Genomic DNA, 14,972 nt, shown 5'->3' with positions numbered 1-14,972 from the left:
TTTCTCAATATCATACCATTACCATCTGAATTATAATTGAATGTACATCTTTTGATCAAGGACAAACAAACAATAATGTAATTATACGAGTTCCTATTTCTATACGAGCAATTTACAATCTTTCTCACATCATTATTTATTTATTTGTAGGCACACCAAAATACACCTTGAACTCTGTTTTTATAACCTTAATAGCTTATCCCCATGAACATCTTTTTCAATGTGATATTTTTTTTCAATATTTACTATTTTAAATATCTTCTTTACACTGGGCTTGCTTTAGAGGCCTCGTGTAAATAGTTAATTTTATTTATTTATTTATTTAACGTTTTAATATTGTCGTCGATATTTTAATTTGCTTTAGGTATTTTTGCCTTTAACTTCAAAATATCGCGATATTATAATCTTATCGTCGATACTTTTGCGATATTTTATAATACGAAACGGTTTGTGATCGTTTTTTTTACCGAACTTGCCTCGATAGGCGATGTCTTGGACTCCTTTTTTGTTATTATTATTATTACAATTGGAGGATTTTTTTTTTTTTTGGACAATATTTGTAGTCATATGTATTTTTTTTTTTTCTTTTCTGTTATGTGATATATTTTCAACTTCTAGTATTAACAACAAAGAGAATTCACGGATATTACTAATGTACATTTTGATTCTTTCTAATTGCCTGAAGGGACTGAATAGCAGCCTGAAGATAGTACCATTAGTAAGCAGAGACCTGTCGCAATAAATAAGGATTTTAGATGCGACAAATCCTAATTATTTAGGGGAGGAGGATTTAATTGAACCTAATATTTTCTAGCAAACAAACTAACAAAAGGAAACAACGAATAACTTTAACACCATCGGAGGTTATTACAAATGAGGTATTTTATTAATTTTCAGATATGTTCTGAAACCAACATTGAGAAGCAGCGTACTGAATTAAAAATACAACATTATTAATATTTTGCTAAAATAAAATTAACGAAAAGGAGCCAAAGTCGGTAGGCGTGACAACATCGGCAATCTGGGCGGCGCCAACGCTAGACACGGAAAATGTCGCAATCCAAGAGGCTGCGGGTGACTCACAAACGAATTCGAAGGACGAGGAATGCGGATGATTTTCTTGGCAAACGAAGCCGAAGTGTTAATCGATCTTCTGATATTCGTGTCGATGTTGTATTTGGCGTTTGCAATGTTGTTCTTGTTGGCCATTTCGCGAGCCTTTTTGATCATTGGAGCTGAGCCTCTGCGGGTCACGGTCACGATCACCGGAGACGCGTCGAATATTTTTCCATCGCTGGGGTTCCTGAAATTGCAGCGAGAATTTTAACCAGAATTATTTATTATTTTTATTTTTTTTTTAAATGTAGGATAGCATACAAATTTGTTAGAAGTCTTTCATGATTCAATATAATATAATATAAGATCTTTCATGATTAGTGTTATAATCTTGTATTGAATATAACACCATTATTTTTATTTTTATTTTTTTTATATAAATGACGGGATGTGTTTGAGTGACGGAAAAAATAAAAAATAAAAACATTAAAAAAAAGTTAATGCTTGATATATATATATATATATATATATATATATATATATTATTATATATATATAAAGCAAAACCCCTAATTCACTATTCATACTACAGTAACCAGATTTTTTCTTAAAATTTCCAAAAATACATACTTAAATTTTAAAATGACATAAATAACCATATAATAAAATTCCAAAAACAACTTTACAAAACGAAAATTCCAGAAACAACTCTAAAAAACGAAAAATTCTAAAAATAACTCTAAAAATGAAAATTTTTGTGAGATCATAATCAAGATGTTGGTTAATCATAATTTTTGTGTTGCTAAAAAAAAAAATTGTATTCATAATTGCAACTTACTATTTCTTATTTTTTTTTATATCTGAGTTATTATTTAATTAAAATGGTTTAAATATATATTAAAAAGTGGTAAAAAATACTAATTTTTACGTATGACACGTGATAATCAACAATTACAAACCGTTCACATTATTATCTAAATTAAAATTTATCAAGCCTCCCGGGCAACACCGGGGTCTATTTCTTGTATATATATATATACACACATTATAAAGGGTTCTCAAGGGAATATAGGGATAAAAGTCAAAGGCTAAGATTACAAGAATAACGCTAATGAAATTCAAAACTTCTACATGAAAAAGATGAAATGTGAATCACAATTATAAGTACAACAAAATAACTTGTGGGTTATCCGTCTGTACAGATAATCAGTCATTGTCAGATTACTATACGAATCACAAGCGAAAACGCTTTCCTTCACCTGTTGCATATTGCGGTTTTAAGATTTTTACCCGATTGAGATCCACGCCCAGATAAAATCATATCTTAGATTTGAAATTCAGACCTAAATGACTAATCACTCCGATTAAAAATTGAACGGTATAAAATCAGATCTAATAAGTCTAGATCATTGAAACATAATAAAAAGCAAAAACAAAACATGAAAAAAGTACATTCTTCTAAGTCGAGAGTCATCCATTAATCGAGACCATTAGAGTCTTCGTTTATCAGGGGAGGCGATGACACCGAAAATTAAAAGTCGAAGTCTTGAAATTTTGGGAGAGAGGAAGCGGCTAGAGTTTTTGGAGAGGTCCGATGTTGCTTAGAGTTGCATCAACAAAATTATGCATTTTAAAATCTTGATAAAATCTTCACTTAAATATAATTTTTACTTAAAATACGAAATTGTGGCCAGGTCCTCTTATTCATTAAATTTAAAAAATATCGTTATATTTGATAATTACTTATAAGGAAGTAAGCTCGAGTAAACATATCAATGTGCAAACATATTTGATAATTTTGCGTTTTTTTTTTTTGCTTTCTAATTTTCTTTATTTTAGTTCCTTATTTTTCATGTTTTTTAATTAATAAAGTCCTCTTTGTATTCCCCACAATTAATTTAAAAAAAAGATACAAAAAAAAGAAAAAAAAAGCACAATATACGTACTTGTAGGAGTAGGAGATCTCTAGAATATCTTGGCTGATAGGCTGTTTGGCTTCGGGGAGAGTGAGGTCAACAAAGACTTGAGGGACGTCCTTCAAGTAGAGGTCGCCGAAATTCACCGTCACTGACCCATCGTCGGCATTAGTATGCGGATATTTTCCAGCCTCGACCTTTTCAACCGTTGATGCGTTGAGATATGGCGCGATTTTGAGTTTCAGGTCCTGAACATCAGCATTGTCGAGGACAGTCACGAGGTCAACGCCCGAGCCGGTCAGCTCGATCATCACCTCGAAGTTATTCGTCTTCTCTAATGGCGCTTCGGTTTCGTTTGTCACCGTCAGAGTTGTTTTTCCGTCTGGGAACGAATTACCATTATTTTCGGCTCCACCTAGAAACATTCAATCATTTTACTTTAAGGTTCAGGCTCCGTTTGGAATCCAGAAAATAAGAGAAAAAAAGAAAATAATAAAGAAAATGAAAATGTTGAAGAAAATAATATAAAAACTCAAAATTCTAATTGTGTTTGCAAGTCATGGAAAATATGAGAGAAAATTGACGGGAAAGTAACGATGAGACCAGGGACGGAGCTAACTCAGATCTAGGCCCCCCCTCAAATTTTTTATTTTTAAAAAGTTTTATATTTTTTACCCTAAAAAATCTACACTTTTGACCAATTTTTAAAAAAAAAAAAATTCATTGTTGCCATGAATTTTTTTTAATTAGCCCCCTAAATTTTTGTATTTACATTTTTTTGTCCATTTTTAAAAGTTTTACATTTTTTTTATCCTAATTACACTTTTGACCCATTTAAAAAAAAAAATCATTTTTACCATGAATTTTTTTAATTAACTCATCCTCACATATTTTTTATTTACATTTTTTTGCCCATTTTTAAAAAGTTTTACATTTTTTACCCTAAAAATTTACACTTTTGACTCTTCTTAAAAAAAAAATCATTTTTACCATGAATTTTTTTAAATTAGTCCATCTAATTTTTTTTTTTTTCAAATAAGCCCTCGTATTGAGCTTTTCTTGTTCAGTCCCTAGACGAGACACATAAATGTAATCTTCTCATAGACAAATTTGGAGAGATTCTCATTTTCCATTTGATTTTCGAAGGAAAATAAAATCCTCATTTTAGTTATACTCTTTTTCCCTCGTATTTTTCATCATATATTTTTTCCACCCTATTTTTCTCAATCCAAACAACATAAATAAAATAGGAGGGATTTCCATTTTCTTTTCTCTCTTATTTTCCAGGTTTCAAACGGAGCCTTAGGGTTTAGGGATAGCAATTATTTCAAACAGGTAGTTAGGGGTGTGTGAAGGGTTAACCTGTAATACTAATATCCTACTCATTACTTATTTATCGACCTTACCCATTTACGACTAATTGGGTATGCAATTAAATAACTATTCAATACTATTTATTTTGTGAAATTATTGAAGAAACCTATATTCCATAATGATAATTTCTTGAGCGGAAATGTTCACGAAGTCCTAATAATAATAAGGTATTATTGCAATATATATTACTTTTATGGCAGAGCTTAAAACTGAATTGATAAACAAATTTTCTTGAGTGTGTTGAAGAAAGTCCAATAATATTAACATGTTTAAATGCAGGTCTAGTTAAAAGAAATGATTGATTAGAAGAATGGTGATATATATGACAGAGGGAACATAAAAATATTCAGCAACAATTTAACGCTTATCAGTGAATTTAGTTTCATATACTTAATTTTTAAATACAAAGGAAACCCTACTTCTGTACCTGGGAGATCTGCAACGATTGGCTCATCGTCGTTGAAACTCATTTTTTCCGAAATGTGTAGAGAAATTGATTTTTTTTTTCTTGTAGCTTGATAGATTATCGTTCGTGGCTCGGGTGGTTGATCTGCTTATATTTCAGGTTGATAGGGCTCATTAATATTGCTGCAGTAAATTATGTAATCAGATGATCTTTTAAACGTGACCGAATAATCTCACCTAATTTTGATATAAAGCCACGTGTGATTCATAGCATTTTTTTTTTCTTAAAAAAAAAAAAAAAATCAAAGAGGTCACGACAATATTCCTGCTGTCCAAATCCGAGGGAAAAGAAAAAGTCCACAAAACAACAACGTTAAAAGCAAAACTATTTAATAGATATGTAATCAGATGATCTTTAAACGTGACCGAATAACCTCACCTAATTTTGATATAAAGCCACGTGTGATTCATAGCATTTTTTTTTTCTTAAAAAAAAATCAAAGAGGTCACGACAATATTCCTTCTGTCCAAATCCGAGGAAAAAGAAAAAGTCCACAAAACAATTTATTTTTGTTATGGGTTTCAATATCATAATTTCGGGGATGAATATGACTGTTCAACAAATTGAGAATAATAATACTCAATAGCAAGGCCTACTAATTAATGATCCGAAACGCGAATGAGCTTCGCCACTACCTTGCAATCAGATTGTACCAAAAGTCTCGTGACTCACCTTCTAGCCTCTTCGTGAACTCATCCAACGTAACATGTTTTTTGTTTTTGTTTTTTGTCTTTTGTACACAGTTCATTAGAGTAAATTACGTACTAATACCCTCTCATTTATTTTTCTGCAAAATAACATCTTTCACATTTTAATTGGGCAAAATAATACCTTAACATTTCAAATTCCTACAAAATAATGTCTCGCTTTATAATATGCAAATTTATAACCCGACTTTTTAAATGTATAATGTACTATATAGAAATTAACACGATTTAAGAATAATCCTATTTTCATAAAGTGTACGACGAAGTTTTTTAACTTGCATATTTTTTTTATTAGCCCAGAGTTTTACGATCCTAAACTCTTTTACAGTTATTTGGGTCAATCTTAATTACTATAGAAATATTATTAATTATCATATAGCAAATTATAATAAATGAAGCAAAAAGGAAAAAGAAAAAGAGTAAGGTATATTGCACTATTAAAATAGTGAGGGTAATAATTTTGCATAAATTCATAATATTAGGGTATTTTGCACAGTTAAAAAGTATAGATATTAATTGGCAACGAAGTAAAAAGTGAAGATATTCATTTGCAGTTTACTCTTCCATTTACCTTCGGTGATATCTATACCAAGGAACTAAATGCCGGAGAAATTCCCGGAAATTCGGCTGGAATTTCCATTTCCACGGGTCAACGGCCGACGAAGAGCAAGTATTTCGTTTCGTCGTCGTTTTTCGTTTTGTGTCGTTTTTCGCCGAATTTCGTCGTTTGCTGCTTATGTCGTTTTTAACTTAAAAATTAAAACTGGACCTGAGATTCGAACTCCAGTCACACGCCTGGGACGGTCTGGATATACCAATGAGCTGAGCATCGACTTTGTTATATTATGGACATGTTTAATATAAGATTTGTACATAAAAACCATCAACTTAATATAAAACATAATTAAAATATAAATTAATTATTGATAAATTTATATAACATTATAAATTAAATTATAAAAAATATATCACATAAAAACTTAAAAATCTCATCTTGATTTAAGAAATAATATTTATATATATAAATAATACATAGATATATCCATATATATGTGTGTGTATAAATTTGTGTATTGAGTATAAATATGTTATGTGAGATTCAAATTAACAATTTGTGCGTATTGAAATATTATATATTAGATTGGTGTATAAATAATTATGTATTAAGATTATAAAATATAGTTTCCAATGGATTGGTGAAATTAACGAGTTGTTGGTATTATATATTATATTGGTGCAAAAACAATTAGGTATTGAAGATTATAAAATGTAGTCGACATAAATTTCAAGTTTAAAAATTGAAAGATATATATATATATATATATATATATATATATATATTTAACATATTATGTCACATTATTTCCGTTCGGTTTTCCGTCGGCACGTCGAATTTCCATGGAAATCGGCATTTGAAAACGGCATTTTACTTGCCCATTTCCACAATTTTTCCGTTCGAAATTCCATCGGCATGACAAATTTCCGTAAATCAGGAGGCTCGAAACGGCAACGAAATCGGCATTTTTTTCCTTGATCTATACTACCACAGCATGTATACTTTTTTGTCACATCTGGGATTGAAGAATTTTTTGTCTGCTAATACGATATTTTTTTTGGTTAAAAACAAATATAGAAAATTTAGCGAATATCATGTCGGCAAAAATATCCAAAAATAAGGATGTATGTGAGATAATATGAGAGTGAAAGGGATTAATATTAAAAAGTAAAGTGAGAAAGTAGTAAAAATGTGAGGTACTAGGTTAAGGATTTGTTTCATCTAAAAGAAGAAGAACAAAAAATCTATTTTTTTTATAGTTATATGTTAGTAAGTCTTTTCAATGAAAATTTTCATTTTATTATGTGTTTTTTTTTTAATTAGAGAACTTTTCATAAATAAAGCCCTTCCAAATCACATGTAACAACAGTTTCGATGGATGCATAAAAGACATTCAAACAATCACATTGTTTCAGTCGTAGATTTAAAAGATAAACGGGTGAGTGTGCACCGCCATATTCCTTATGCAGGAATTTTTGTTTGCAAAATGTCCCGCCACCGTCTACGAGTAACCACTGAACATCATGAACAATGTCTTCAATCGCGCCGTGGTCTTGGAACTGTTCACCGCTTGGACAATGACAGAGCAGTCTGATTCAACTTCGGTAATGAAAATTCCATGGTCCTTAACGAATTGGAGACCATCATCAAGAATCGATGAATTAGCATTTAGTTTGATACCCTTGTTTCCGGCACCACCCAAGTGTTAAGACTCGAATTAGAGAGAGAAAATGAAGAAGAAGATTGTATTGTGAATCTTGTCGTTTACAATAAAAACAACCTGAGTTTATATATGTGCTTAGTGATTGGACTCATAACTAACATAGCCAGCCTATCACATGAGCTTGTGCTAACTCAGCACTTATACTAGTACACGTAGATTAAGCTAATGCATGTATACGCATGATATAACAACACACCGCTTTTCCTAACAGTCCCCCTCAAGCTAAGCTCCGATGACAATCAAGGTTAGGTTGGAACAAGTCTTGGAACCTTGGTATAGAGAGTGCTTTGGTAAACACATCAACAAGCTGACTCTCTCAGGGAACATAATGTATGTCCAATGCCTTCAGCAACACCTTCTCTCGAACAACGTGTGCATTATCTCAGTGTGTTTAATCCTGGCATGATAGACTGGTTTTGAATCCAACAAACTGGCTCCCATATTGTCACACTGATAGGTGCGTTTATTACGCGTAAAACTCCTATTTTCCGAACTAAAAACTAATGAGTCCTCGAGTGTTTTTGATAGTTTATGTGTGTTTATGAGTGATTTTCAGGTTTAAGAGGTCAATTGGGTCTTGAGGAGGTTATTAGCGCATCATGTGACGATTCCGAACAATTTCAAGGAGATTCATACACATTTGGACAACTTGGAGCAAAACAAGGAACGACGTCCTCTTCCGCAGGATTTTGGGATTTTTAAATGATGATTTTGGATGATCCACTTCCAGAATTGGATAGAGCTCCCTCTTAGCTTTCCAACGCATGTTTATTTGCAGAAATCGGACGTCGGAGCTAGGAGTTACGACCGTTTAAAAAACGGTGTGCAGCGAGCAGGAAGCGCGCGGTGCGCGGACAAAATTTCGCCGTTTTCGCCTCCAGAGTCGTACGCGCGGACCGCGCGAACCCGAAAATCAAAAGTGCGCGCCGCGCAGACAAAACGGCGCGCCGCGCGATCCAAAAATTAGCTTTTTCCAATGTTGCGTTTCTGAGCGGATTTTGACCATTGGATGCGATTGGAAGGCCTAGATTGCTCTGAAAACAAGTCCATTCAACCTTAAAACGATATTCGAGCGATGAGTTTAAGGTAATCAAATCATTTACCTTAAATATGTGTTTACCCATTTACATGTACGTTTACTATATTACAGGCCATACAAGCGAAGAACAAGGCGAATCGCTCGAAGAAGAAGACGAAGAGTCGACAGAGGACGATTGGATTCTTGACCCACCGCATGAAGAACGTAAGTTTTATGTTTATATGATACTTTAAATCGTTAAAACTATCTAACACTTGAAATTTTGTTTACATGCAGAAGAGCGTCGAGACAGGCGCTTTCGAGAGCTTGTTCGCGAACTACAAGCGCCAACATCAGTCCGACAAGTCCGAATGGCTGACTCCTGAAGCCTCCGCACGTTATGTAAGTTTACATTTATTTTGTCTTATTTTTCGATTAATATATACTAACTAGTTAATTATATCAGGATCGACTGGTCGATAGGTTCAACACATTGCGAGCGGAGGCTGAGCAATAAGGAGCGGACGTTGATATTTCCGTCCTAGAGCAGCAGGCGATCCGCGATATTATGGGTTCGCGGACTGATCACTTGACCGGCGTCGGACGTTTGGTGCCACAGGGAGCACGGATGGCGGCTGACCTCGCCGAAGTCTACGGTAGTTTGGAGGTTGGGACGTCACATCCAGGATATATCTCCCAGGAGGTGTTCACGTCGACCTTCGCCTCGTTCGCCGAGGCAATACAGAGTCAGGTGCCTGGCCTCAACCTGAGCTCGTTTATGCCTCAATTTCCGCATAGTTCGCAGCAGGCTCCGTCGTCCCACAGCCAGCAGACTCCGACGGCCGGTGTCCAGACTCCGACGCCTGGCGTCCACACTCCGACGGGCGGCTAGCAGAGGACTCCCGATGGTAGCCAGCAGACGACGCCCGGCGGTCCGAGTCAATCTACTGATCATGAGCACATTGTTCCGCCGCAGCTTGCAGAGATTCAGCGCCAGCAGAAGAGCGTTTCACGTCGAGGAGGGGGAAAACGAGCGGCAGGACGACAAAGCAAACGCCGCGACTAGTGTTTTATTAGATATTTTGTGTATTGTAGATTATTATTTACATATTTCTCGATAATCGAAAACGTAACCGGATTTTATATATAAGTTGATTTGGATAATATATTTTGGTTTTTATTTGATTTTTCATGTTAGAATTTCATAAACGAAAAACAAAATAAAAAATATATAATTAACAACGATAAAAATTAATAATTTTAAAAATCGGAAAAAAAAGTTTGTAATTAGCGATGACAAAGTCGTCGCTAATTATTAAAAAATTAACTTATTAGTGACGACTTAATCGTCGCTAATTCGCGCGCGAAATTCACCCGCGCGAATTAGCGATGATTAAGTCGTCGCTAAATAATTAAAAAAAAACTCATAGTTTAAACATTTAGGGACGAAAAAATCGTCGCTAATATCGTCGGTAAATATTTAGCGACGATTAATTCGTCGCTAAATATATTTAGGCACGGACATTTAGCGACGATAAAAATCGTCGCTAAAATCGTCGCTAAAGAGATTTTAGCGACGATTATGGGGTTGTTAGCGACGAAAAAAATCGTCGGTAATGGTGACATTTGTTGTAGTGTCTCAACAAAATCAGATCTGGGTTTTTTTTAACCTTCAACACGCCAAGATGACGAGGAAAACGCCGAGGTCGCGGGCCAAGGGGGCAGTCAAGCCGAAGAAGTTGTCGCCGATGACGCAGATCGGCCGGAGGCGGCGGAGGAGATCGGCGAAGGCTCGTCGGAGCCAGATCAACGTCCACAGGAGGCGGTTGACGAGAGCGTAGGGGAGGGAGAGCTTGGAGACGGGGTCGCGACGAGCCTCACGGTGGTGGTTGGCGGGAGAGACGATCGGAGCTTGGTTAGAGGTGGCCCGACTCTCACTGTTAATTTTTTTTTAACAGTGAAGATTTTCGAATGTCAGTTTTTGGAAAAAATGTAGAGGTACAGATTATTTATTTACAGTTATTTCCATTTATTTCCATTCAAATTACTTAAATGTGGAGAATGGGATAATTTCCAGTAATTTACGTTTATTATCTGTGTTGACAGGTTCTTACACAGTAACGTCAGTCTTGGTGAAGCCGTTCTAGATTAGCGCGCCGCGTGATTAATGATATCTTTGATAAAATATTTTGTTGAGATTTGTTAGAGGTTAAAGATTACGTATAACAATTTTGAAATTGTCTGTTATTTTATATCGTTATTGCCTATTATTTAGTTTCATATATGCATCATCGCACTAAAGTCTACTTGATGCATAAAATGAAGAAGAAGAAAATTAAAGTCAATGATATTTTAAAAAAAAATGTATCTGTAAAATTATGATTATTAAGATTCAAATCATGCTTAAGTTTCATAGCATAATTACGTAGAAAAGTCTAGTTTTTAAATTTAATCATAAAATTAATTCAAAAAAATATTTGAGTGTGGAATTTATAGAAAAATATGTATATTACCTTCATGCTTTATCACTTGAAAGTTAAAGAGAATTAAGAAAAAAAATAGAACAAATAAGAGAACTCATTAAGAAAAAAAAATTAAATCAAATAATAAAAAATAAATTAACTAACGCCGATAAAGCAAAATTAGAACAAATAAGAGAACTGATTAAGAAAAAAAAATCAAATAATAAAAAATAAATTAACTAACGGTGATAAAGCAAAATTGTCATCCTTAAATACGGTTCAGAAAGAAGCCCTTGATGTAAAATTACGAAGAAGCCAATTTACAAAGAATCCAATGTTGTAAATCCTTTTTTTTTTAAAGGAATGTTTTTAAGTCTCGGACACTAAAGCCAATAAATACAAGTGTATACTAGCTTTGGGATTGAATTTTATTCTGAGTTGTCCCTGTCCCTGGACCGACCATATAATGTGGAGGAAAGGTTCAAAGCTGATATATCGTTAAAAAATGATCACGTTTTCATAGAGATGGTATATATTATTACCCGATACTCGTTTATTCACCTATTATTCGTTCGAAATAGATCGGATAATACCCGTTTAAAACAGGTTAATGGATAATATCCGTTAACATTTAAACGGGTACGGGCAATGACAAAGCTAGAGTCTAAACTTAAGGGGGAGCTAAAGTGATTTTTTTTTTTTTTTTTCAGGGAGATAATTTGTAAATTTTCAAGGTAAAGATATGAGAAAAAATTTGAGGAGGGGCAGGGCCTTCATTGCCTGTCCCTGGGGACGGGTACAGGAAACCTTTACTTGACCCTTTAACCCGTTAGCTCGATCCATTATAATTTTTTTTTTTAAATAGATTCTTTTCAACACTTTAAATACCTTTAAATTATTTGTGTTGTGACTACGAGTTTTAATTTGTTTCAGTGTTTCTACTATAAATTATATTTTGATTCTAAATTGTAGTTTTTAATTTATATTTAGACTTTGTTAGTGGGGTTTTTTTTTCGAACCGGGTTAACGGATTATCCGTTATGAGAAAATGAATTAACGAGTACGGGTCAACAAGTATTTTTTCTAACGAGCACGGATACCGATATACATGCCCCCGCTCATACGTACCTGTTGCCATTCATATTCCTATGTGTCACTCCCAAAAGCCACCAAGGTGGTGAGTTCTGGCTATGTTTGTCTATATCTATACTACCACAGCATGTACATACTACTTTTTTTGTCACATCTGGGATTGGAGAATTTTTTTTGTCGCTAATATTACGATATTTTTTTTCGTTAAAAACAAATATAGAATATTTAGCGAATATCATGTCGGCCAAAATCATCCAAAAATAAGGATGTATGTGAGATAATATAAGAGTGAAAGGGATTAATAGTAAAAAGTAAAGTGAGAAAGTAGTAAAAATGCGAGGTACTATAGGTTAAGGATTTGTTTGATCTAAAAGAAGACGAAAAAAAATCTTTTTTTTTTTTTGTTATATGTTAGTGAGTCTTTTCAATGAAAATTTTCATTTTATTATGTGTTTTTTTTTTTAATTAGAGAACTTTCATAAACAAAGCCCATCCAAATCACATGTAACAACAGTTTCGATGGATGCATAAAAGACATTCAAACAATCACATTGTTTCAGTCGTAGATTTAAAAGATAAACGGGTGACTGTGCACCGCCATATTCCTTATGCGGGAATTAGCATAAGGAATCGATGAATTAGCATTTAGTTTGATACCCTTGCTTCCGACACTACCCAAGTGTTAAGACTCGAATTAGAGAGAGAAAACGAGGAAGAAGATTGTATTGTGAATCTTGTCGTTTACAATAAAACAACCTGAGTTTATATATGTGCTTAGTGATTGGACTCATAACTAACATAGCCAGCCTATCACATGAGCTTGTGCTAACTCAGCACTTATACTAGTACACGTAGATTAAGCTAATGCATGTATACGCATGATATTATAACAACACACCGCTTTTCCTAACAGTCCCCCTCAAGCTAAGCTCCGATGACAATCAAGGTTAGGTCGGAACAAGTCTTGGAACCTTGGTATAGAGAGTGCTTTGGTAAACACATCAATAACAAGCTGACTCTCTCAGGGAACATAATGTATGTCCAATGCCTTCAGCAACACCTTCTCTCGAACAACGTGTACATTATCTCAGTGTGTTTAATCCTGGCATGATAGACTGGTTTTGAATCCAACAAAGTGGCTCCCATATTGTCACACCACATACCAACACTTCGGTCACTCTTCACCTCAAGCTCACTCATCAAGCTTTGCAGCCAATTACTCTTGCTGTGGCTTCAGACAATGCTCTATACTCTGCCTCACAACTCGATCTTGCTAATACATTTTGCTTCCTAGAACACCAGATCACCAAGCATCCAGTGAGAAATAAACAATATCCAGTGGTTGATCTTCAATCATCAGTTGAGCTCACCCAATTTGCAACTGTGTAACAAGTATGTCAAGCTCGCTTAAATTTCTTTTTGGCACAAAAACAATGCCTCTATCGAGTGAGCCTCTGAGATATCTGACCAGACGATTGCAAGTGCTTCAATGATCTGTTGTAGGCGCTTTCACGAACTGACTTAGCTTGTTCACTAGGTAAGCTATATTAGGCCGAGAAATAGTGAGATACTACAGTGCTCCAACAGTACTCCAATATAATTGTAGATTGTCAAACTCTGTGTTTTTCAACACTCAGCTTCTTATCTTAACACATCGGCGTGGGATTTGAGTTAGCAGAGGCCATATTCTTCTTAGCTAGCAAGCCTAGAGTGTACTTTCTCTATGTGAGATAGTACACCTTGCACTCTTGATTGCTTCAGACCCAAGGAAGAAGTTCACTTCGCAATGGTCTTTCAGAGAGAACTGTGCGTTCAGAGACTTAACCAAGTGACAAAATTGAGCATTACGTTAACCACTTGTAATAAGGATGTCATCCACATAGACCAAGATGAGCACAAGACTTGATCCATGACCCTTGTAAAATAGTGTGGTGGAGATTCTAAACTGCATATTTTCAATTGTCTGATTGAGCTATTCAATCCAAGCACTTGGAGCTTGGCGAAGACCAGACAAAGCGTTCTTCCGCAAATATACACGATCAGGCTTCTCAACACTCACAAAGAGCTAGTGAAATGACTAGTTGCATCAAATTATATATATATGTATATATATATATAATACTAGGTATCTAACAACATTTAGTTCTTGAAAAATCGAATTATAATAAAACTTATCATAGTGAGGGCATTTCAAGAAATTTTTTTAAAAGTTGAAAAATGGTATTTTCTAAATTGTCAAATTATCACCGATTTTTCATGAAAACTCTAATTTTTCCATAGAAAAACGATTTTAAAATTTGAACTACATCTAATCTACAACGGTACCGAACATGAATTTGTTTTAAAAAAATCAAAATTCTTCCGTGAAACGATAAAAAAACATTATTGCTGAAAGACTTCGTATTTTATTTATTTTTTTACTATTTTTCATTCGTACATATATTGATTACATACAATATTTGAAGTTATCTATATATATATATATATATATATATATATATTGTATCAATAATGAAGATAAATGTTGCTGCCGAAGACCTAGTTTAGTTTCGTGGTGATTTGATTACAAGGATACTTAGAACTTTAACCGGATACGGTATTG

General features: G+C 34.0%; 1 protein-coding gene across 1 annotated transcript; it reads right to left on the bottom strand.

Annotated features, from left to right (window-relative positions):
- Positions 1-828: 828 nt before the first annotated feature.
- LOC149405524 (uncharacterized) lies at positions 829-4,930 on the bottom strand. The gene is made up of 3 exons (XM_089601523.1): positions 4,774-4,930; positions 3,003-3,387; positions 829-1,303 (listed from the first exon to the last, which is right to left on the bottom strand). Exons 1-3 carry the CDS (start codon positions 4,814-4,816, stop codon positions 976-978), a joined length of 756 nt encoding a protein of 251 aa, XP_089457649.1. The 5' UTR covers positions 4,817-4,930; the 3' UTR covers positions 829-975.
- Between the last annotated feature and the right edge of the window lie 10,042 nt (positions 4,931-14,972).

Source organism: Urtica dioica, chromosome 2 (genome assembly GCF_054948205.1).
Source record: "Urtica dioica subsp. dioica isolate 48M chromosome 2, U.dioica_male_clone48M_v1_H2, whole genome shotgun sequence".
NCBI lineage: Eukaryota > Viridiplantae > Streptophyta > Magnoliopsida > Rosales > Urticaceae > Urtica > Urtica dioica.
This window is presented reverse-complemented; position numbering and strand designations above follow the sequence as displayed.

Bases quoted from the DNA above. Each gene is read 5' to 3' on its own strand.
- LOC149405524 (XM_089601523.1), bottom strand. From the start codon at position 4,816: ATGAGTTTCAACGACGATGAGCCAATCGTTGCAGATCTCCCAG. The intron at 3,388-4,773 runs GTACAGAAGTAG...GAATGTTTCTAG, and splicing joins AATCGTTGCAGATCTCCCAG to GTGGAGCCGAAAATAATGGT. The intron at 1,304-3,002 runs GTACGTATATTG...CTGCAATTTCAG, and splicing joins GAGATCTCCTACTCCTACAA to GAACCCCAGCGATGGAAAAA.